Raw genomic sequence first — 24,770 nt, forward strand, 5'->3', positions numbered from 1 at the left:
GGTCTACAATTTTTGAGAAGTCGTCTGCTTCAGAGATAAAATGTGCTATTTATTATGTATTTTGATGTGCTGAATTCAAATACAACAATTAAAACAACTGATTGGCTACTGTTTCTAAGATATTTAAGTTTTTACATTTTATGTCTATGTATACTGTGTAGATAGTAGAGTTTTAATCATAAATTGTAAACCTAGGTCTTTTCATGTGTTTATGGTTGCTTTACATGATAATATTTCACCTTTCCTGTTTATGTAACACTTTAAAAATCAGCAAAAGGGATTATATAAATAAAATTTATTATGAAACAAAAGGCAAAAAACTATTATGTACATAGTTTAGTCCTATTCAGTGTCTACTCGGCGCTTCTTGGCTTGCCTCTTGTATTCATTAAATGGAGCATCTCTTGTTACTGCCCAGCAATAGTCTGCAAGCATTGATGGGCTCCATTTGCCCTGATAGTGTTTCTCCATTGTTGCAATGTCCTGGTGAAATCGCTCGCCGTGCTCGTCGCTCACTGCTCCGCAGTTGGGTGGAAAAAAATCTAGCTGAGAGTGCAAAAAATGTCTCTTTATTGACATGTTGCAACCAAGGCTTTTGTATGCCTTGAGGAGGTTTTCCACCAACAACCTGTAGTTGTCTGCCTTGTTGTTTCCGAGAATATTTATTGCCACTAACTGGAAGGCTTTCCATGCCGTCTTTTCCTTGCCACGCAGTGCATGGTCAAATGCATCATCTCGAAGAAGTTCACAAATCTGAGAACCAACAAAGACACCTTCCTTTATCTTAGCTTCACTTAACCTTGGAAATTTTCCATGGAGGTACTTGAAAGCTGCTTGTGTTTTGTCAATGGCCTTGACAAAGTTCTTCATCAGACCCAGCTTGATGTGTAAGGGTGGTAACAAAATCTTCCTTGATTCAACAAGTGGTGGATGCTGAACACTTTTCCTCCCAGGCTCCAATGACTGTCAGAGTGGCCAAGCTTTCTTGATGAAGTGGGAATCTCTTGCATGACTATCCCATTGGCAGAGAAAATAGCAGTACTTTGTGTATCTAGTGTGCAGAGCAAGCAAGAGAGCAACAACCTTCAAATCGCCACAAAGCTGCCACTGATGTTGGTCATAGTTTATGCACCTCAAAAGTTGTTTCATGTTGTCATAGGTTTCCTTCATATGGACTGCATGACCAACTGGAATTGATGGCAAAACATTGCCATTATGCAGTAAAACAGCTTTAAGACTCGTCTTCGATGAATCAATGAACAGTCTCCACTCATCTGGATCATGAACGATGTTGAGGGCTGCCATCACATCATCGATGTTGTTGCAGGCTACAAGATCACCTTCCATGAAGAAGAATGGGACAAGATCCTTTTGACGGTCACGGAACATGGAAACCCTAACATCACCTGCCAGGAGATTCCACTGCTGTAGTCTGGAGCCCAACAGCTCTGCCTTACTCTTGGGTAGTCCAAATCCCTGACAAGGTCATTCAATTCACCTTGTGTTATGAGGTGTGGTTCAGAGGAGGAGGATGGGAGAATATGTGGGTCCTGTGACATTGATGGTTCAGGACCAGAAGTTTCATCCTCTTCCTCTTCCTCGTCTGACTCAAGTGAGAATGATTCTGGTGCATCAGGAACCAGCAGTCCTTCTCCGTGGGGTAGTGGGCGTATAGCTGATGGAATGTTTGGATATTGCACAGTCCACTTTTTCTTCTTTGACACACCTTTCCCAACTGGAGGCACCATGCAGAAGTAACAAGTGCTGGTATGATCTGTTGGCTCTCTCCAAATCATTGGCACTGCAAAAGGCATAGATTTCCTTTTCCTGTTCAACCACTGGCGAAGATTTGTTGCACAAGTGTTGCAGCATATGTGTGGGATCCACCTCTTGTCCTGATCTCCAATTTTGCAGCCAAAATAAAGGTGATAGGCTTTCTTAACCATAGTGGTTATACTGCGCTTTTGTGATGCAAAAGTCACTTCACCACAAACATAGCAGAAGTTATCTGCACTGTTCACACAAGTACGAGTTATCTGTGCTCACTTTGGCTAAACAGAAATGTGTCCCTTTGCAAAATCAAACACTGATAAATAAGAGAGCACGACACAGTATGATTTCTAGAGCTGATATAAGGCAATTTGTTCAGCAGGGTGATGTAAGCTTCGTTATGATTGCATCATCCATGACTTCTAGGAATAACATGATGCAATTCATATCATGGTATGACGCAATAACAGCTTCAGATTGCATCATTCATTGTTTTGCCTAAAAAGCAAGTACTGTCCAAACCCAGTCATAGCTTTATTCATAGATCCAGTCAAAGATGTATTTTAGTGATTTCTGGTTTAAATTGAGATCCCTTCCCTTTATAACTCACTTATCCTCTGCCATTCCCAAGTCAAGGGTCGTATATACTGACCCAATAGCATATCTTGAAAACTAGAGACAATCAACAATTTTAAGCATCGTTTTCTTTCTCAGTGACCCAGAATTAGTAACGTTTGACTACATTTATTTCAGAAGCATTTTGGCTGTAGAGCAGTGTAACCAGTGTTGTTTTGGTGACTAATATAATTTCTTCCATCTAGATAACAGATATTTTTTGCAACTAAGAAGTTAAGCCCTGTGTCACAAAGGCTTTCTCTAGATGGTACTTCAATTCACTTGTCTTATTTATCAGTTTGTCATCTTTAAAGAAGATGGAAGTGGTTTGCCTATTATTGCGGAATTAATTTAGTTAAATATTAGCACACATTGATTTTAAAAAATAATTAAAACACCAAGCTGATCTAGAGAATTATTATTATTTATCATATCTTAAATTTGTATAGTAGTCTATTAAAGTAGATTGCATTTTTGGAAAAAAATCCTTAAATATAGACTGTACTTTGAAGTCCAAAATATATATAGGAAATAGAGCTGCATGAAATTTGGGGTAAAAACTTTTTCCCTGAAAAATGCATTTTTAGGTTGACTGAAATGTTTAAAGAATTTCGGTTGAATTGACCAAATTTGTTTGGCTGGAAAATATATTTGAATAGCTCTAGTAAGGAGTATTACTGATTCTGGCATGCTTACTCAGGCTGAATGGAGTCTTACTCTGGAAGTCATCCCATAAATTCATGGAGCTGGATACTATTCAATGTGAATAAGGGTAGCAGAACCTGGCTTAAAGGCAATATTTTAGATTTATTTGATCACCTACATTTTGGTATTTTGGAAGGAGGGTGGTTTTAAGGGATATGTAGATCTTTGTAAGCATGATAGAGATTAACTAACAGTATACTGTTTATGCCAGATTGTGGGGGGAAACATAAGCATGGATCTGAGCCTTTGCTCATTTTCTGAAAGGAACCATATCAAAACTTTTGTGCCCATATCAAAATAGTGTAAATAACATTTCTTTCCATTTCAGTAACTAACAATTTTTTTCCTTTCCCATGACATTCTAATAGGCTCCAGCTCCTGCACAACATATTAATCTCCAGTAGCCTCCTTTTCCACCCACCTATCTGGAATTCACTGATTGCACTGCCCCAGCCTGCTCTGTGTAAAAGTGTGGCGGGGGGCTTCACACACAGGGCTACCCCTTTCAAACTCTTCCACCTATCCGGTTCCCAGGGGATGAGTCAGTGTCACCACGCTTGCCCCTTGCCCCTTTTACAGCAGTTTTCCTCTCCACCCCCACCCCAGCCATAAAGCACTGTTCCCTTTATTCAGCCAGCCAGACAACTCCCACATCCCCCTCTAAAGGTGCAGAGTCCATTTCTGGACTTAGGGGGCACAGCTCTGTGGCAGTCTCTCTATTAGGCCACAGTCACATCCATATTCAGTATTCCTATTCTGAGTTACATAACCCAGAATATGGCAATGCGAATTCTTCTTTTGGGACTAGTGCCCTAGAGAGAAGGGTCCAGAACAGTTTTGCCACACAATAAGAGGTTGTATCAATAATAAGTGTTGACTAAAGATGCTGGTGGTAGAGAACAGTGTGTGGGGAAAAAAGGGGGAACAGGTAGGAAGGAAAATTAAGGAAATGTGTTGGACAGTCAGAGAAAAGAAAAACTGTAAGGTGAGAAAGAAAATTATGAACCTGATGGTGCTCCGTTGACTTCCACAAGCTCCACCAGAGATGAATTTGACCATTTCCATCTGTTTTCCTACATTTGTTATAATTTATTTTTTGTTATATTGTGATTGTTCTCCTCAAAAATGTTAAATACATAAGTTATGAAAACAAATCACAGGGTTGTTTCTTTACATAAAATGTCCACTCCCATTTAAAAAATGTTTGTGGCATGCTTTTCTGTCCCTGGGAATGAGTTTTAGCAATCCAAAGAGGTTTAAAGTGTCAAGATGCATGTTTAAACTCCGGAAACTCACACATATAGCGTGTCTATAACTTGAGCTCCTATTTCAGTTCTGGAAGTTGAGTATCATCGACTGGCAGGTCTTCTAAAATTATTCCATTTTGGTGTCTCTTTGGTGATTAATCTGTTGCCAGACTTTAGAAAAGTCGAAAAGCCAGATTCTGCCACCCTTCCTCTGCAAGAAGCCCAATTGACTTCATTGGAGCTACTTGCAGAGTAAGGTACTACTTCGCATGAGTAAGGGCAGCAGAATCAGCTCTAAATTATTATGAAGCAAGGTTATACTTGGTGCCCTTTTGAGACACTCTGAAGAGAATCAATGAGACTTGATCATGTAACCATTACTCATGGAAGCAGAGACCCTGGACTTCATTAAGACAATTTACATGATGAAAGGTTGCAGGATAAGGCCCTTATTTCACAGAGATGGTATATTTTCTACCAAACAATAAGCAATATAATAACTGGGAATGCGTTGCCATGGCTTGCAAACAGTCTAAGATAAGGATGTTTTATTCACACTAAGACAAAATTGACTGTGATAAAGAACTACTGATTGTGTCAAAAGAAGAAAAGGCCTCACCCTGCTTCTTGCTGGTCCTCTCCATAGTGCTCTAGCTCTGTGCCTGGTAGCGGCTGCACAGGAGGAGGTGGTAGAGGAACATTGGCCCAGTTAGACCCATTATTTTTCTGGGGCTTGGAAGTATTTTTGTTTTTCTTCTTTTTTCCTCCTTTCCCACCTGCAAAATCAACAAACGTTACAGAAATATAATGGAAAAAAATATGTTGGCTTTGTACACTTTGGAAGAATTCTGATTCCAGATGGCATATCCAAAAAAAGAAGATGTATTTATATCTTAGCAACATCAGCATCGACATGCTAAGGTTGTTTTAAGGTTCTAAATAATAATAAGATGAAATGGGAAAATATTCTACATAATTGCTGAAAATTGCTTCTTTTAAAAATCTGAACCCCATAAAACCTCATCACAATGGTGCATAAACTGAATAAGGTAGAAACATAGTTTTTCTTTATCAAAAATATATGTATTGATTTATTCATGTCTGCTTTACGCCTCCGTGCATTCATTGTTGGAAAAAATAATAGACCACAGCATATTCTTTCAAATGTCAGATTTCAGTGTATTTATAAGACTGTTTTGCATAATCTCTTTCTGTGGAAAACAGAGAGGTTAAGGACACAACCTAAAACTTTGCCATTAGAGTCAATTTCTTTCAGACAGAATGACAAGCATGGTTGTCAAAACGTAAGGTAAAAGTAATTGGGTTTCTGCTGAAACAGTATTACCAAGTTCAATTAAAAAAAAGTATCAATGAGCCTTTCAAAATGTTTTAGGAGAGTATGCTTCACACGGCTTATTTTGTAGAAAGCATGCAAATAGCTTGTGGACAATGGGCACTACAATTGGATGTGCAATTCAGAACTGGGAAGATGCAGCTGGAAATGAGGTGGGTAATATTCCTTGCTTTTCTCCCTCTTTTTCCCCTTTTTGTTCCTTGTCTTGTACCCTCTTTCATCCACACTTTCCTTTGCTCTTTTCAATCTTTTTGCGCTACTTCCATTTGAATCACTCCTTGTTCGGTGGAAACCAATCCGTTTCTACACATCTCTTCTTTACTTCCTCCTTCCTCTCTACCCTTTTTCTTTCCTTTGTCCTCTCTTTATAGTACAACCTCAAAGATACGAACACCAGAGATAGGGACTGACCAGTCAACCGGACAACATGGGGAACCAAAAATAAGCTATCAGGCAGCAGCAGAGACAAAAACAAACAAACCAGCAAATACAGTGCTGTACTGTATTGCATCTTAAAGGGAGGTACCCTCACGCCCTATTCATCACAATGCGGAGCAGCCACTTATAGGTTGGAGGTGGTGAATGTTGTTTTTCCCTCCCTCTCCCGCTCACCCCTGTCTGGGAGGGGAACAAGCTTGCAAGCTCAGAGCCTGGGAAAGAAACTTCCTGAGCTGCTACTGAAACATGGCCTGGAGTTCAAGCTGCTGGAGCTGGAGCCCGAGCTCCTGCCTGCACGCTGAGCTCTGGAGGAGCAGCTCAGTTTTAAAGGGCTACAGCCTGCACCGTGCACCGATTGACACTGTGGTGCCCTAGGTTGCCTCACTCATCACCCTTTCAGCCAGGGAGCTACAACCAGCTGCCTGCTCCCACTCCCACTCACCAGGCAGCCACTGCAGAGCTGTGATCCCCACTCCGAGCAGTCCATCCTGAGGAGCATCCCATAATGGCTTGTCAGAGTCATGAACATTTCAGAGTTACAGACAACGTCCATTCCTGAGGTGTCCGTAACTCTGAGGTTCTTCTGCATTTTATTCTCTCTTTTCCTTTGGCAAATGCAATTTTGGGAGTTAGGACATGTACAAAAGAGATGGTTGTTCCAATCCCCCTGTCATTCCACCCCCCCCTCCTATCCCATGCCGCTCTGTTGTCTGATGTTCCCGTTCCTATGAGATTACAAGAGAGGTAAATCAGTCATCACTCAAGCCTCTTGTCTCCTGTACCTGCACTGGGTGAGATGCAACCAACATCATGGCAAGATTTCCATGCACCTGGCAGAGCCAAAAAACAACCACCCTCTATGTTCTGATCAGTCCTACTCAGAGTGAATTTTCTAGGACTGGTGTGCCAGCATCCTCCCTTGGAACATCAACTATTACTTGTCATCCTTAAACTGGGGTGTTTTCAGGGGGCAATTCAGGGGCTAGATAATGTGGGGGTGTCAGTCTGTCAGTGGAGGTGGATTAAAGATTGTCATAATAGTCTACCAAACAACCCGAATAGTTTTTCATCAATGTGTAATCAGCAGCATCCATCCGAGAAGCCTACAACACAGCTGAAGCCATCAGCATTTCTAGGCCCATCATTAAAATATTTCCCACACATATTTGCCACCACCCCAAATCAACAAAATTTCAGATAGCTCCTCTGAATCCTAGCCAAGAGGAGGAGTGGCAATGACCATGACTAAGATAAATAAAGTCACAATATATTTTGCTATCGCAGCGCAAAGAGAAGATGCAAGCTAGTCTTCAACCACTTGGAAAAACCTGTGGTTATTGTGGAAGTCATGAGATCCTGAGCAAAACCCAGAAGCATCAACCAGAACAGTAAGTCTATATGATTCCAGTACTGGATTCTTCAAGTAGTCAGTCATCTTGTGGAGGAATCCAGGGGAGTAATAATTCCCATGTTAGTTTCTTGATTCTACAGGAAAAAATTAAGTGGACCAACCCACATGAGTTCATATTTGGGATGAAGCATCTCCTACAGCAAAGACTAGCTTCAGAAAGCACAGCCTAATCCAGCCTGTCCATTCTACTCTCATGTTATGCTGATCTGAGTATGCAGTTAGGCAAATACCAGCCAAAATAGGGTCAAAGGTCACAATACCACAAGCAAGACAGGATTTCTAAGCCATGATTGAACTGTAGGTGGTGCTGCCAACCATGCATCAAGCGTGCTTGTCTCATCCCAGCAATATGAGCAGAAAACCAGCAAGGGGCATAATGATAGAGGCAGGGTGAGTGCAGCTCAGGTACACCAGAACTTTTCACTTGTGAGGGACAACAACCCCTTTTGATAGCTAAGGAGTGAAGAGGCAGTAGAGACTGCCACAGCAATCGGGCTGCTTCTTTATACTGAAGTGCTCAGTCACCTCGTCCCTCTCCTGCAGGCTGCCAAGCTGGGGTTCATTTCACCCCAGCTGGAGGGATGCTGCAGCTGAGACTCCCCATTGTAGCTAGCTCATTTCTGTGCCTTCTCTGCCAGGGTTCCTCCTCTTCTCTCTGGGAGGGTCTGAGAGCTGGTAAGAGGTAGGAGTCTGGTAGAGCTGGGTGGGATCTGAGCTGGTTAGAAGGAGTTCTAGCTATGAGACTGGCACAGCAGTCTCTTTTCTTCTTCCCCTCTTTGGAGACAGATTAGGAGGAACTTTCAAAGGAAGGGGAAAGTGTAGGAAAGGAAGACTTTGGAGAATCTTAGTGGGGGGTAGGAAGGAAAATGGGGTAGCAGCATCCTGGAGCAGCTTAAGGAAAAAGGAACTTCCAGGGAATAGATTAAATGCATCCTTGGGAAGGAGAGGATAGAAATGAGGCTGGAGGGACATGGAACCTTGCAAGGACAGGAGATGGACATAAACTGGGGCACCTGAGGCACCTTAGAGAAAAGGGGAACCAGTAAAAGGGGTAACTTTGGGAAGGCAGTGGGGACAAGTAAAAGGAAGAGCTTGGGGAAGGCAGATATAAGGTGCACAATAGGGAGGAAGGAATCTGTGGAAGACAAGAACAAGGAAGGAAGTTGGGGCAAGGAAAGACAGGGGAGACGTTGAACATTGAGGATAGGCATGGTGTGTGTGTGTGACCCTAATAACATACCAATGCAAGAGGTTCATTGTTATCTGCTAATGTCATAACCTGTATCTAAAAGGTGTCATGTAAGATATCAATAAAACACTAATAACATACTGATCATTAATATTGTTTCATGGTGTATGTACGGAGGACAAATTCAAAATTACAAACATATTGGATACTGTGTTATCAAAGTGTGTCTGCCAGGCAGGGCTAAAGTTACCCTACAAAGGAATATAGTTCTGCCACTTTGTAGGTGCTTTCAAGATACAATAAAAGACAACATGAATGTAATTTACATAGACGGTGCTCAGGACCATTAAGCCAACAAGGGGAGCACTACTGAGCATCACAGCAGGGGGAGAAGATTGCAGTAAACAAATCAATTTAGCATTTTAGCAAACACAAGCGGGGAAGAAACCAGCATGGAACTTCCTTCACCACCAGACTCCATGTTGCCTTAAATGAACTTTACCCTGGGGAAGAGGGGGTAACCTTCAGAAAAATCCATTTCCAAGGTGCACTGGACTATAAAAGAGATGAGCAAAGAATGACAAGGGATCTTTCACCTAAGATGACAAAGGAACTGAGCACTTTGGACTTTGTGGGAGATCCTGACCAACAGGGCACTTAGCCATCTTTCTGGAAGGTAGATTGGTAAGGAAACTACCTCGAACATTTTTTTTTAAATTTTATTTCTTACTTTATTGAAAGAACTAACAAATCTTAATCTCTGCTGAGTGGTGCAGGAAAGGGCAGGACTTTGCAGAGCACAGAGTTTTGAGAAAATTTGGGACTGAGGGTAGGGGTTGGGGTCATCTTGCCAGATGTAATTACGGCTGGTGGAGGACAGAGTGTGGCAGTGGTGTAACAAGCAGGCTCCTGGAATCAGATTTGCTTAGTCAGAGCTGCTTAACACACAGGCACTCTCAGTGCAGGCTTGTATGCCAACTGGCAGCCTCCAGCCAAGGATGAAGCAAAGCATTTTGAGGCACTCAGGGTTACAGGGCAGGTAATGACACAACCCCTCATCAGTCTGGATTGCACCCCAGAATCTGATGGGGATCCCGGGAAAGTGGGCACCTTGGACACAAGTACAAGAAGAGGACCTGGGGCAAGGAGAGCTGGGGAGTGTGGGATGCTGTGACAGCTGGACCTTGGGGAGAAATGACAAGTACTGGGAGACCTTGAGGATACTGGGAAGGGGAGGCAGAAACTTGGGGGACTGTTTGAGAGGAGAGATTTGGGAAGAGGGGGACAAAATTCTAGGCGAGTCCTTTGGGGGAGAGAGATCTGGGAGAAGAAAAGAGATTAGTGAGATAAAAGCCGGGGACCTGGATAGCAAACTAAAGGGGCATACATGCAGGGAGGGAAGACTTGAATGATTTTGAGAAGAGACAAGGAACTTCAAGAAATGAATGGAGGACAGAATGGGAAATAAGGAGAGAAATACAAGGTTGGTGGGAAAAAGTGGGGGAGGGAGAGAAATAATATGAGGCTTTGAGGAGAATATGACTTGTATGGAGAAAGGGAGGATGTTTGGGGAGAGAGAAGGAGAGTGTGGGGAGGGAACTTGTATTACTGTGATCCTTGTGGATATGGGCCACATGGTTCTTTGTGGAAAGGGATTTGTCCTCTCCTCATTCTTTATAAGCAAAAGTACTCCAGTGCCTGATCACAGGAACAGAGAACTAGAATGTAATGTCTAGTCTATGTTTGAATATTGTTCCTTACAAGTCTTATTTCTCCATGCCAGTCAGGCCAGAAATTCAAAGGTCTCTTTACCTCGAATTTCAGTGATTCTACAATCAAATATTTGAATGAATCCAGCCCTTGAACAGAATCTGCCAGTTGGACTGATTTCAGTACCAGCAACACATCTAAAAGCTTTATACTGTCTTCTGATACCTAGCACATACTGACTCATATCTCAGCATAGAAATGTCTGCACTTGAAAATATGGATGGAGAGGAGCTAATTTTCTAAGATACGTGTCAATGCATCTCAGATTAGAGAGCAAGTACAAACATGTAAAATACCACAGTCTCTTTTTGCCAACACAATAAGCTTATTTCCTCATCTAACTAGAATCAGTTATTGTTTCCCGTAAAATGTGAGAATACTTTTGGCTACTTAAATTACAGGCCAACAGTTATATCTGTATGAGCTCAACATTTATTTTGAATCATCATTAAAACTGACCTACAGAAACCATTTCTAAAGTTGATCTGTATTGTTATGGTTGCTTCAGTTTATAACAGAATTTCAAAGGTTCAGAAAAAATATGTACCTCTAGTTAAAATCCCTGGAACTCTTTCCTTTTGTGCTTAAATGTAATGACATACTTTCACTTTAAGTGCAAGTTTTTTGATTTTGTTTTTACTTTAAAAATGGCATAATTTTACAATAATACTATTTTAACAAAGTCAAAATTAAAGAGTATTTATAAAGAAACAACATTCATTGTTGTTCAGTGAAAATGTGTTATGTTTCCAATATAGCATGCAGCACACATATACTATTTACATTATGTTTGTATGCAGACTTGAAACAATTTTTGAAATACCAACCATCTTGAGGATTTGTATGGACCTGAGAATTTTGCTGTTTCTGGTGGCTCTGTTTATATAAAATTTATAACCTGGCTCACAGGAGTTGGGATCCAATAATGATTCAACAAAAATATTAACCTCTTCATGAGGCTCAACAGAGATAATCTGTACTGTAAAGTGAAGACTGATTTGAGAATAAATTCAATATTGTATTAGAAGGGTGAGAATGTTACAAAGTAAGATTTCCAATCATACTGAAAGATACAAAGTCTAGAAAGATTTTCCTATTATCTCTAAATAGGTTTCTTGTGCAGCCTGGACAAATAAGATGGTTTTTTTTTTTGTAAAAGCATGTTTTTATAGACTACAATGACACGTTCAGTGAAGTCTAAATGGACAGACACAACATTTAACTGTAAATTGTGATTGAAGTAATCTCTCTTTCATGGTTATAATCAGGACCACAGAGCAAGCTGCTTACAAACACAAATACTTCTCTTTACACACATTGTAACGAAACCAACCTGAGAGGCTGCCACTTCTTTCTGAGCTGTTGTGAGAGCTGGTGGTGCTGAAATCCTGTGACTGGTTGTGTGGCATTCTATTAGACAATCCCTCAGCCAATCGGTAGTCAGGGATGTAAAGTAAGGCTAAGGGTTAAAGGGCAAAGGTCATAGTGGCATTATGTGATTAGTTTACAGCATAAGCACATGCAGAACATGCAGTTAGCAAGTCAGAAGCAGATGTGGTGGGACTGTGGGAAATGTTTTACCTAGCCTGTCCTAATGGAAATATAGATGGGCTGCAGATTATGGTCAGACAAAGAGGACTAAAGCACAGAACAATTTATTTTGAGATGGTGTAAAGAACAGTATGCATGCAAGGTGCATGTTATTAGTTAAGATAAATATGAATAATAAATCAAACTACAATTTTCTAATTCATGCACAGAAGATCCAGTATAAACAGACTCAGGAAAATAAAAGCAGGAATCACCGTTGTTGCCTTTGCTTTGGTCTGGCAGAGAGTAACCGAATCCCATGAGGTCAGTTTTTTGCTGAATTGAGCTTTTCCACTGAGGATCAGGTAAGTCGACTGCCAACTCATGGATGCTGTTGGAATGCAGAATCTGCGTAGTGGCATATGGTGTAGCTTGTGTGATTTGGCTGGAACTGTTGTAACTAGTTTTGGTGGTGAAGTCAATGCTGCTGTAAATGGCTCCATCAGAAAGCATAGTGGCAGTTTTATCCCCTTGGCCTGGCACTGGTGGCAGCACATCTGTGGTGAGCACAGGGAAATGGAACAAATCAGTGACGCACAGGAAGCCTGAAACTATCAAGGTTTAAGATGAAAAATAAATGTGTCATTCTGCACGTTTGCATTTCAGCTGAGACAGGGTCCATGAGCCAACGAAGGGGAGATGATGTACAACCATTGCCAAGCTATCAGCATCTGTGACAGGCCTACCACTTGTCCTTCACGTTTCACTGCCTAAAACCATCTTTTTTCTTCCATACCTTCAACTGTGAAAGTGAAGTTTGGAATATTTCACTACTGAAGAATGTTTTCAATTGTTCGTTCTATGTCAGAACCAATGAAACTATCTGGGCTTTAGGGAAATGATGGAAGTTAATCTACAAATCACAGAGGAAACCATCTCCCTGCAAATATCTAACAAAACTACTGAATGAATGCCCAGGCTTCTCAAAGTAATTCTTTTCAGGGCACAAAGTGCATTTTTCTAAAGTTTTATCCGTCACTTTATCTGGTTTGATTTTAGAACATAAACAAGACATTTCATCTCAACAATACAGGAAAACTGACATGAATAAGTCATTTCAGAATGTGACAAGATTTCAGCTACACTTTAGAGATTCAGGTGATCAATCAATTATAATGATACAGTACACTGCTGGAAATGGAGAACAACTCAGTTCAAAAACTGTACTATGTATAGATTGAAATTAAACCTTGGAAACAAAATATCTGCTCACTTTTCCACATGCTGAATCATTTTACATATTGCAGAATTATAATTTTAATCATTTAGATCTAAATTCTTTCTCCTTCCGAAATTTCACAGTGACACTTACTAGCAGAATACAGTAACTCCTCACTTAACATTGTAGTTATGTTCCTAAAAAATGTGACTTTAAGTGAAATGATGTTACGCGAATCCAATTTCCCCATAAGAATTAATGCAAATGGGGGGGAGGGGTTAGGTTCCAGGGAAATATTTTTCATCAGACAAAAGACTATATTATATATATATATATATACACACACACACATACAGCATAAGTTTGAAACAAACAATTTAATACTGTACACAGCAATGGTGATTGTGAAGGTTGGTTGTGGTGGTGAAGTCAGAGGGTGGAAGAGAGTGGGATATTTCCCAGGGAATGCCTTACTGCTAAATGATGAACTAGAACAGCTGAGCCCTCAAGGGTTAACACATTGTTGTTAATGTAGCCTCACACTCTACAAGGCAGCACAAATGGAGGGAAGAGAGACAGCATGGCAGACAGAGACAGAGACTCTCACCTGTATGTGTGTGAGAGAGAGATGTGCATTATCCCTTTAAGTACGCTGACCCCACTCTAAGTACATTGCCTTTTAAAGATCAGCAAGTTGTGTCTCCCCCTGCTCTATGGAGATGGAGTTAGCAGGGTGCAGAAGCACCCTCTTCCCCTCCCCCTTGTACAACAAGCAGGAGGCTCCCGGGAGCAGCTCCAAGGCAGAGGGCAGGAGCAGCACACGGCAGTGGGGGGAGGGACAGCTGAACTGCTGGCAATTGATAGCCTGCTGGGAGGCTGCCGCACAGGGAACTTAGGGGAGCGGGGAGCTGATGGGGGGCTTCCGGTCCCCCTGGTTCCAAGCCCCCACCAGCTATCTCCAACGGGCTGATCTTTCTGCAAGCAATGGACAAAGCAGGCAGCTGCCAAACAATGTTATAAGGGAGCATTGCGCAACTCTAAACGAGCATGTTCTCTAATTGATCAGCAATGTAACAACGTAACAACGAAACAACATTAACCGGGGATGACTTTAAGTGAGGAGTTGCTGTACTAGGTTTAAATGTGAACACCTCTGAAGTATGAAAAAGTGCCTGGAAGGTCACTGGTACAATGGCATAGGCAGCAACATGCTCAGTTTATGATACTCTCTCAGAGCCAAGTATTTAAAAAATGGCTCTTTTTCTAATTAGTTTAAGATCAAAAAAGTAGTACTCAGTGTGGAATCCAACTGATGGAAAACATGCGAGCACCCTTCTGCTTTATAACATGACTACCAGCTACTGGACATGGACTCTGACTATACAATTTGAATCATAATAATTATGAATACTCCTAAATTCAAAATGCTCAGATCTGGGGTTTTGGTTCAACGCATTGTAAAAATCAGGGTCATTTGTTGTTTTTTGGGACTATTTCCTACTATGTGTATGTCTATACGGCAACTACCACAATGGGACCCTGACTTTGGTTACAGCCTCTAGACACTAACATAACATAACTAACATCTACTATTCTGGGTTCAAATGTCAAATATGGACAAATTGAGGAGGTTTTGGAAATGAGGATTTGGTTTGGGCTCATCTGTATTTTCAACTTTTGCAGGCACCAGTGAAAGGATTTAGATGTCAAATGATCTATTTGGTGAGGCACAATCAGGTATATAAAATGGCTTAAATTCTACCACGACTACAGATTAATTATGGGCACAGAAGTGAGATATAATCAACGAAGAGCACATATTGCAAAACAAGAGTTAATTTTTCAAAAATCAGGCAGTTAGCATCTACTTACATGGGTCTAATGTACTTTCAGTGTTCAGTTTACAGCTATAAAGATTTTTTTTTATAACTACCAGCCCTGCAAACTCAGCCTGAAGATCTGAGAGTCAAGCTGGGTCCTATCTGGCTTGTGTACCATCACCAATAATAAAGATCAGAGGGGTAGCCGTGTTAGTCTGAATGAAGTGGGCATTCACCCACGAAAGCTCATGCTGCAATACTTCTGTTAGTCTTAAAGGTGCCACAGGACCCTCTGTTGCTTTTTACAATAATAAAGAGTCTACCTTGCCTCAGATGGTTCCATGAAGGTGCAATGGATTAAAAATTAGTAAACAATTTTGTTAAAGATGTACAACAATAATAGAATCCAGCTTAATCAGCCTGTGTTGGCTCTGCTGCAGGGATGTTAGGAGTAAAAAACAGCAAAATATACTTATCTCTGACATAATCAGACATGACTCTAAATATATGCACAGAGCAGATCACTGCTGAATAAGGTGGTACCATTTTTATACAGTCACTTTTCAAAGTAGAATTGCACTTCACTGCAAATTTTATAATATGGGGGTCAGTGTGCACACCTCCCTGGTACTTGGAAATTGTCACTTTGTCTTACTACCAGTGAAGCAAAAGTTTCCCATAAATATTGGGAATTTTCAATAGAACTATTTCTTTTAAATTGATTGTTTTAGTTCAATAAAATGCACATGCTGAGCACATGAATTATTAAATTGTCAACTCACAAAGTAATTATATAGTAAAAAATCAAGCACTATCACAGCAAGACTCATATCATTCAACTATACCTCTTGTGGAAAAGCCTAAAAAAAGAAATGAATTTTGCTCCATGTTGTTATACTCAAAGAGGAAAGCATATTCCAGAATCAAGGTTTCTCTGTTGAAAACACTCCAAATCCTAACCTGCACTGCAGATCCTCATGTAATTGAGACAGTCTTGGAGTCCTGTCTGAGTTACAGCAGCCTCTTCAGCCTGCCGTATGGGGCCAAAGCAAATATTTGCAGCATTCTGTGATATGGGCCTGCCCCCAATATGTCCCTCCCACTTGGCACCTTGCCCTGGCACACCTGCTACACCAGAGATTGCAAGGGGATTCTTGTAAGGCAGCCTTAAAGCCATCCTTCACAGTTCCTACACATGGAAACCCTCCTCTGGCCACATCCAAGATGTCTAGAGACCCTTCATGTCACGCCAGAGTGGGCGAGTATCATCCTCTGACTTCAGCCTCTAGGGTTCAAATCAAGGGACTGATACCAGAAGCATCAAGTTATGAATGCAATTTAGCTGCTAAAATTGAAAGAATAAATGTTATGTCCTTCTGATGAATCTGGCCTTCAGCTCCATCACCATTGAAGGCAAAAATCTCTAAAAGCTACTTCCAGTCTTGGGGCCCATAGAGCCAAATGCTGTGAGAAAATGTTAATTTTTTGTACTATGGGTGCTCATGTAAAGATGTGGAAATGCTGAAGAATCATAGTTTCAGGGCCTCTGCAGTCAAGAAGCTGGCAGATGTATGTATAATACTACCACTGTCCTCTTAATATTATCTATAGACATGCCCTCTTTTACATACTTAAAGATAGCTTTGCTATATTGAAAGTTAATATAAAGTGTTTTAATGCAGTTCAGCGCCATAGTGTAGTATCAGAGAGACAGAGTCTGTTATTCAACAAAACAGTGTTACAAACAAGTTAAGAAGTGATTCTCCAGATGGAACTTTGACACACTTTGGTTTATTTCTGCTTCTATTTTTCCATCATTTTTTTAACATTAGAAATTCAGGTCTTTTTTACATTGGAAGGCTTTATGGAGACAGGAGAACTGGTAGGATTATGACATCACAGAACCAAGGAAGTGAGAGGGGATGTGATTATTATTCGGCATGTTTAAAACTCAGTCTTTTGTGTTTTTTTTAACACCTTTTTGACTAAAACACTTGAGAGAAAAGCTCTCTTTGTTAACGAGTCAACACTCAAAAGTAATGATGCCTGAGACCTTCCAAAAGGGCTTCCAATGAAACCACAGCACAAAAAAGACCCTAAAAAAGTCAAAGAGCTCCCCTCTCACTACCTCTCTCCTCAACAACCCCATCACTCAAAAAATCTTTGAGGCTTTCTTTATATATTATGGCCCTGAGTGAGAACAGCCCTCCAATGAGGCTGTGCAAGGGTAGAGAGTTGAGCAACAAGATTCCTCCTCTGTGGAGATGCTCAAAAGCTGCTCACAACTGTCATTCCTAAGTTCCTTGCTCACTCCTGCTCTCCCACATGACCCATTCCTCCAAAAGCGGTAGAGAAAGAGGTGAGGATATTTCCTTGTCCCCGCTACACCATCCTATAGGGCTGATTGCTCATCCTCATACAGGACTTAAATAAGAGTATTTCCAAGAGCCCACCACATCCCTCCCATTCTCTGTGGGAGGTGCCATGACTCGGGGCTTCAGCCCCCACGGTGGGCACAGGGGAGGTGCTGGGGTTGCGGGGTTTAGCTGCAGGGCGAGGGGGTTTGGGGCTTTAGCCCTGTGAGGCTAAAATATTTACCAGCGCTTCACTCTGGACAGCTCCAGCTGAATTTAAGTCCTGCCCTCATACGAAAGGAGCAGCACCTGGAGAATATCTTGTGTGCTTCCTCTGAGGTGATGCTGCCCTCCGGGCTATAGCTTAAGTCACTATCTAGCCCCATGTTTAAAGAGGCAGAAAATGGGCACAAACATAATTCTATTTTCTTTACAAGTCACCTTTAAAGCAGATGAACATTTCATTTTGAATCAACCATAGTACACAGAAAGAACTGTGCTTTTTACCACCCTGACATAAAAAATAATTTGTATATAGTGCTTATCACAGAGCTTAACAAACATGAAATAACTAATTAATCCTCAACACTCTGGTTTGATAGGAATTGTTACATTCCCACTTAGCGTTTTAATCTCTATGACTGAAGTGCCTAATTTGCCACAGTAAGAAGTAATACTGAAATTAAAGTAATAACAACAATGATTTTACAGACTGGGGAAGTGAGAGAGGTGAAAGTCAACATTTTCAAGAGTAGTCTGTGATTTTGGATGCTAAATTGACACGTTGGGCCTGAGTTTTAGAACTGCAGAGTACCCACAACTTCAGATGAAGCCAACGGAACCCGAGGCAGCTGAGCACTTCTAAAAATCAAGTCTATGTTGAACACCCAAATATCGAGGTAGCCAAAATAAGAGACTAGTTCTGAAAGTTTTGGCTGTAATGACTTGCTTCTGGCAACACAGTCCGTTGCAGTTCTGGGGTGGGAGTCAGGAGCTCTCGGCTCCAAGTGCTACACTCAGACTGACAGACCACACCTCACCTCTCTCCCCTTTCTCTACTATTGGTGTTTCTATGATAGATTTAACAATATGAGTAGGACATATAAGGACTGGAAATAGTGATCTAAAATGCGGATAAAACCCAAATATTGCTAATTAGCAGTGTTGTTATGCTTTAATGTATTGTACTAGGTAGCAATTTTACAGCACTGCTAAGGCTCTTTGATGAATAACCTCCCCACAATATATATATATGCACGTGCACAAAACAGAACCCAATATGAAAAACAAACTAAAGTGAAAATAAAATGCGTTATTCACTGCATGATGACATGACTCAGTAAAACCCACCTCCACGACCAAAATTCCCAAGATCGTTGGGTCCACTAGTGCTGTTGTTTACTGGCAGACTGGTGGCAGGCCAAGAGTCTGCAAGCCAAGGATAACTGGGGTCACTTGCATTCAACAGACCTGGTCGACTGAAGCAGGATGAAAAAAAAAGGAAATGAACATGAAAATATGTCTGTTGGACAACTCTGGACAAGATTGTGATCGAAGAGATTGTATCATTTTTCTCCTGCCACAGTATGTAAGAAACAGTTTAGGAGACTTCAATATATTTCAAATTAAAATTGTGTAGGCTTTCATGATTTAAAGACCTTCGGCAGTTAATTAAGGCTGTATACAAAATAACTTTGGCAGTTGAAATGGAACTAGGCATCAGTCGTGATTCTGCCAGAATCCAAATGAACTCTGTTGTCTGTCTGAAACAGGGAGTAGGCTGTATCACGGAAGGATTCTAAACAAGGGTTGAATGATAAATTGCCACTTCAAGGGAACAATCACTCAAAATGACTGCTCTGTATCAGCCATTTCCAGGACTTTGGGCTACTATTTCTTCACTCCTTGAATCCCAAATGTACATCTGTCATCTATAGGCTGGTAGCTCTTTCTTTGAGTACTCTTGTATAGTTTAGAGGAAAATAGGTTTGAGTGGGATTAATGGAAAGTTCACAACAGTATTTTTATCTGTGACTACAGCATGCTTTCATAGTTTTGTAATATTAAACTTCGAGAGCTGTTGGATATCTCAAAAAGGGAAGAGAACTTTGGCCATAAGAAACTGCACTCACTAAGCACAGGATAAATAATGTGGCCCTATCCTGAAATTCAGCATGGCAAATGTGGCCAGCGCTTTGTGTTTTGCAAGGAAAATCAATCTCTTAACATGAAAACCACAGTTCTGAAGGTTTTCCGGATTATTAGCACACTTATGAGGAAGAAGCAACATTTATAATCATTGTAGTTTTTCTGATAGACCCCTTCTGGTACAATCCCTAAGAGAAACATGGGTTTCTATGGAAACGGCAATAAGAAGATCCAGCAGTTTTCTTGCCACATCCACTAGCTCTCATTAGGCCTAATCTCTTTTTGCTAAAATATTGATTAAATGGGAGATTGGAAGTTATTACCAGGGCCTAATTACAATCTCCATATTGGCAAAGAGAAAATAGATGAGGATATATGGGTTTGTTATCAGCTTTTATCAATTTCAATTGAGTAGCCAAAGTTGTGGAATCCAGTCCCATCAATCTACAACCTATTTATCATCCATGAATCATTTATTTTGTGATCGATTATGTGTAATTGTTCACTCACAGCAATTTAGTGGGAGCCAATAAGGAGTCTTAAACAACAGCAACTTCATTTGCTAATGTCTAATTAATGCAATAAACATCCTGGTAACAAATGAACACATTCCTTGTGATATTTACTACTAATTTCTTCTTGGGCATCTGGGAGATATGAAACATCTGGACTTGATTCCTCTAAAGTGCCCAACAGATAGATCATTAAACCTTGTGGTAAGCCATTTAATTCCTCCTAGACTTGTCAGTCTTATAAATGATCTTTTATTATAATAGTCCTTTATCTATAGAAAAGTTCAAGTTCCTAATCAAAAAGAAAATAGGATGGAAATAGATCTTTTTAACAACAAACCTACCTTCCATTGCTCATTAGTCCTCCATCTCCTCTTTGAAAAGTGACTGTTTGGGTTTAAAAAAAAAACACAGGAAAGGAAAATAAAATCAGTTAGTAATAATTAGTAATAAAAAAATCAGAGTTTTCACCACTCAAGACTAAAACCTCTGGGCATCATAACAAAATATAATGCAGCAGTTCCAAGAAAGAGAAACATGCCACATTGAGAGCATCCACTGGACAGATTTAAATCAATCTGCCCTATAGCCTGTAAGCTAAAATTGCAGGATGGCTAAAGAATCCTGAATTTACTATGGGTCCTCTGACGTGACTTGGTGTGTGAGACTACATCAGGTGGTGAAATTGTGTTTTCCTGGCATGCTTCTGCTTCAGTATATAATGACATTATACTGGAATGTTAATGATATCGGTGTCATGATGCAGCAGCATAATGCCACCACACAAATATTTTGTCCCATAGGATAAATGCAAAGAGGTGGCAGTCCCGCTAGAATTATAGTGGAGGAAAAACAAGTATAAATCCTCTCTCTCTTCTCTCACACATTCAAGATAAAAACATCACACATACAAACGCAAATACATCAACATTACATGGGGGGAAATCCCTTCAGTCTTTCACTGAAGGATGCCAAGGATACACTTTGAAGTATATGAATCGTATTAGAAATCCATAAATGGACCCTTCACAGAAAAATCCCTGCCCCCATCGTATATTCACAGGGGTATATTTCAGGATGGCCCACAGTTGTAAACCCCATTTCTCAGGAGCTGCTTTCAAATGTAGGGCAATATAGGCGGTCCTATATTGTGGTCCTATGTTATTAATTCCTTTATATAGTAATTTTAAGCCAACCTTTGCTGCACACTTGCTGAACAGCAAGTGCAATTAATGCACCGTAGAAATCACTAGGTATTATGAAACAAGGCCAATGAGCAGACCTGGTCCTTCAGTGGCAATAATCTATTAATGATTTTCAGAGATCATTCCAATTAAAGTGCCCTACAGCTGACTATTTTAGTGGTCCAGCCTAGATCCTGAAGACCTTGAACAAAATCCACATCTATGAATGAAGATTGTAATTTCAGATGGAAAGAAGTTCCATGGTCAGCTTAGTTAAAAATAACCTCCAAATAAGGAATTCTGATCACCTTCCTAGGGTAGCCATCTTCATCAATATATATACAGTCACCAAAGCATTTGCAAGGTTCTCCAGCTGTTACCCCCACCAACACAGAAATACCTTTGTTGTATCTAGGCTGACTTTAACCATCTCTGTCAGATACTGCACTCTCAGCAAGATAACAATACAGCACCAAGATGGAAATGCCATGATTAGCAAAGAAGTTGACATACATCTGGATATCAGCAGCATATTGGTGATACCTCATATTTTGCCAGTTTATCAGTTCTCTAAGGGGCTTCGCAATACACATTTAACAAAATTTAATGGTGATCAAACTAACCCCTTTGGAATCTCATATAGAAGGGCTTTTGGGGTTGATGATTAATTATCTATTACCACAGAATGGACTACTGTTTCTACTGGAAAGCCACTGTAGTTCTATTTCACATCAGACTATTTAATAGCTGTATTTTGAAAGAGTTAATCTGAAACAATTAATGAAAAGAAAATTGAAAGCGTGGGAAGTATTAAACAAAAACCTGCTTACAAAAACACCACATGCTAAAAACATTGCAGCTAATTAGCTCTTGATCTGACACTATTTTCCAGTTCTGTTGCTTTTTAATGGACTATCAAGTGATTGTATCACTCGCTGCAAAAAGTGAATAAGCTAATGCTAAAGAGCTGTGGATATCATTTGTGAATATGCAAATAAATGGGTGCTGTCTGGCTATGTCTCAAAACATGTTGTTAAGAAATGTATCAGTAGAAGCTAATTTAATGTTCTTTTTCTTCCACATCCTCAATTTCTTCCAGACGTTCTATCTCTGTCAAGGCAACAAAGATATAAACTCAGAAACAGACCACTAATGTATTTAATAATGAACTTTCTGAATTTGGTTTGGTATTTTATAGGGGGCTTCTAGGATAACATAGTCTACATTGAAACTAATTTCACACCTGAAATGAATATGTTTGTTTAGGCTACAGACTAATATTAACATTTTAATTTTAAAAGAAATATTGTCACTCTGTGTGTGTGTGTGTGAGAGAGAGAAATTTTAAATATGACAAATGGGGAAAAATAATATTTTTGGTCACCTACATATTTATATTTGTAGGACTCTCTACCATAGCTAGAGGGGGGAATACAGAAGGAGAACACACCTACAACTGTCCCCAGAGGCGCTCTACTTGCAGAGCCATGAAGTATGCAGGATACTTCTGAGCATGCTGGGGAGCGCATCATGAGAAGACGTGCCTCCTACACTACTTGTATTAAGCTGTAGTTGATCTCCGCAAGCCGGCAGTCTGCTGGGACAGAAGACAGGTGGATGCCACCACTTTGCCCCACCTTTGGGGTCACTAGCATCTAGTGGTAACCCTGCCTTGTCCTTGCGCACAACCTCACTTTCTGACCATCCAATAAAAGCCTTGTGCTTTAGGGGAGAGATACCGCTAGATATTGGCTGAAAGAGAGAAACCCATCAGAGAGAAACAGCTATGGCAGTGTTATTGTTTTTTTATGGGCCAGGTTGTGGCTGGGCATGCGTAGGTGCATGTGGCTTGGAAAGAGGACGCTCCTTATGCTTGCTTCCACTTTGCACACTGATGCAGGAATGGCTACAACCTTCCCATAATGTGGAACACGAAAATATCAGTCACTGTTCTTGTTCGACAGGCTCCGTCTGATCAGCTAAACTCTCCTATCCAAGGCTGTAGAACTTTTTTTGAAACCAGAGGACATTAGTGGCAGATCACAAAATCATTTTGTATTTCTCAGATTTGCAGGAGCACATCCATTTCTCTAAGAGTTAACAAGGAGAAGGAAAAGGCAGCTAATGGCACAAAAGACATGGTCAGGCTGCCAAAATAAGCACTTTGTTTATCACTCCTGTCATTTGTTTTGTCAGCATTTTTTGCCTGCAGTTTGATTTCTGAAATTACAAAACAGGTCTAAATGCTGAAAAGGAGCATATTTAGTGCAACACAGTCTTGTAGATGTCAATGTAAAACAAAATGCCCAGACAAGCTGGCTTTATTCAGGCTGTCTCCATTTCAAATCGATGCTGAACAGTCTCAAGGGGCAATGGGGGAGGAGGAAGAGGAGGGTCTCTCTAAATCTAACCCAACCCATCTTCTCTTGCCTTTTATCATTGAGAAAGCATGAAAGATCTTTCAGCATTATCTGTATCTCATATATGTCCTTAGAATGGTTGAAGTCCTGCATTAGGTGCGAGGAGGAGATTGGCTTTCAAAAGAAGATGGGGGGAAAACAAGAATAGTGATTTCTAAGGGATTCTCACCAGACTATACTGCAAGAACTGCAAAAATTCAGAGTATACTCCAAAGTGCATTTAAACTGCATACAATGTAAAGAAATTATATTATATAAAGAAAGTATATATTTGTATGAAGAAGAGTATATGTTAAAAGAGCTTTTGCATGTTTTTTTAAATATATAAAGAAGTACCGATGCTATTTACTAATATTATCTGACAAGGTTAAACCTAATCTTCATGCCTGTTAGAACTGGAAAAAAACGAATATATAGTAAGTTGACATTTTGAGGCAAGAAGCTTCAGAAAGCTTTCTATGTGCCTATCTCTAATAGGACACATTTTCCTGCCACAAATGAAAACTTTAATGTTGCCAGCCAAGTCTCATTCCTTTTCCTGATAAGCTGTTCCTCAAATATGAATGTGGATTAATCCTCTTTTAATAAGCATTAACTCAGAACAGATAATCAGTGTATAAAAATTCCATCAACTCTTCTGCCTGCCTTTGGATGATTCTGTCAAATAATTTATACTCCTCTAACAATTTTACGAATTATGCATGAAACATTTAGAATCCCATAATTTACTGTTTTTAATTTGTTTATATTTATTAAGTTTCACAAAATCTTTAATCCCTTAGGGCACTAATCACTAAATAAGCTTACCTACTCATAACTGAACATACACATTTACTTTCCTTGCATGGCTGATGGCCTGTCCATTTTTGAAAACACCTTGAGTATTCAAGTGAGTGGTTATTGGCACACCAATGAGTCAGAGGACACATGAAAGATACATGGATATATGGAGTCTCTCCTGTTTCCGCACAGGAGTTATGTGCATTTACTGTACAGAAACCTGTGTAGAAATGTGATGACACATTTGTAACTTTCCCTGCTAAATGAATCAGTTCTGTTCCAGAATTGTAATGGATGGGAGTGA

The 24,770-nt window shown here is 40.3% G+C and overlaps 1 protein-coding gene across 13 annotated transcripts in view; it reads right to left on the bottom strand.

Annotated features, from left to right (window-relative positions):
- ROBO2 (roundabout guidance receptor 2) overlaps window positions 1–24,770 on the bottom strand; it is a 625,032-nt gene that overhangs the window by 40,194 nt on the left and 560,068 nt on the right. For 8 of the 13 annotated variants that reach the window (XM_054047097.1, XM_054047036.1, XM_054047125.1 and 5 more), the window contains 5 exons: window positions 20,427–20,469; window positions 18,773–18,900; window positions 12,305–12,586; window positions 11,833–11,958; window positions 4,957–5,113 (listed from right to left, as the gene is read on the bottom strand). In XM_054047097.1, the coding sequence (XP_053903072.1) occupies window positions 4,957–5,113; window positions 11,833–11,958; window positions 12,305–12,586; window positions 18,773–18,900; window positions 20,427–20,469 (736 nt within the window). The remainder of the gene's footprint in view (window positions 1–4,956; window positions 5,114–11,832; window positions 11,959–12,304; window positions 12,587–18,772; window positions 18,901–20,426; window positions 20,470–24,770) is intronic. The other 5 variants (XM_054047134.1, XM_054047101.1, XM_054047109.1 and 2 more) reach the window with 1 other exon arrangement.

The sequence above is a fragment of the Malaclemys terrapin genome, chromosome 1 (assembly GCF_027887155.1).
Source record: "Malaclemys terrapin pileata isolate rMalTer1 chromosome 1, rMalTer1.hap1, whole genome shotgun sequence".
NCBI lineage: Eukaryota > Metazoa > Chordata > Testudines > Emydidae > Malaclemys > Malaclemys terrapin.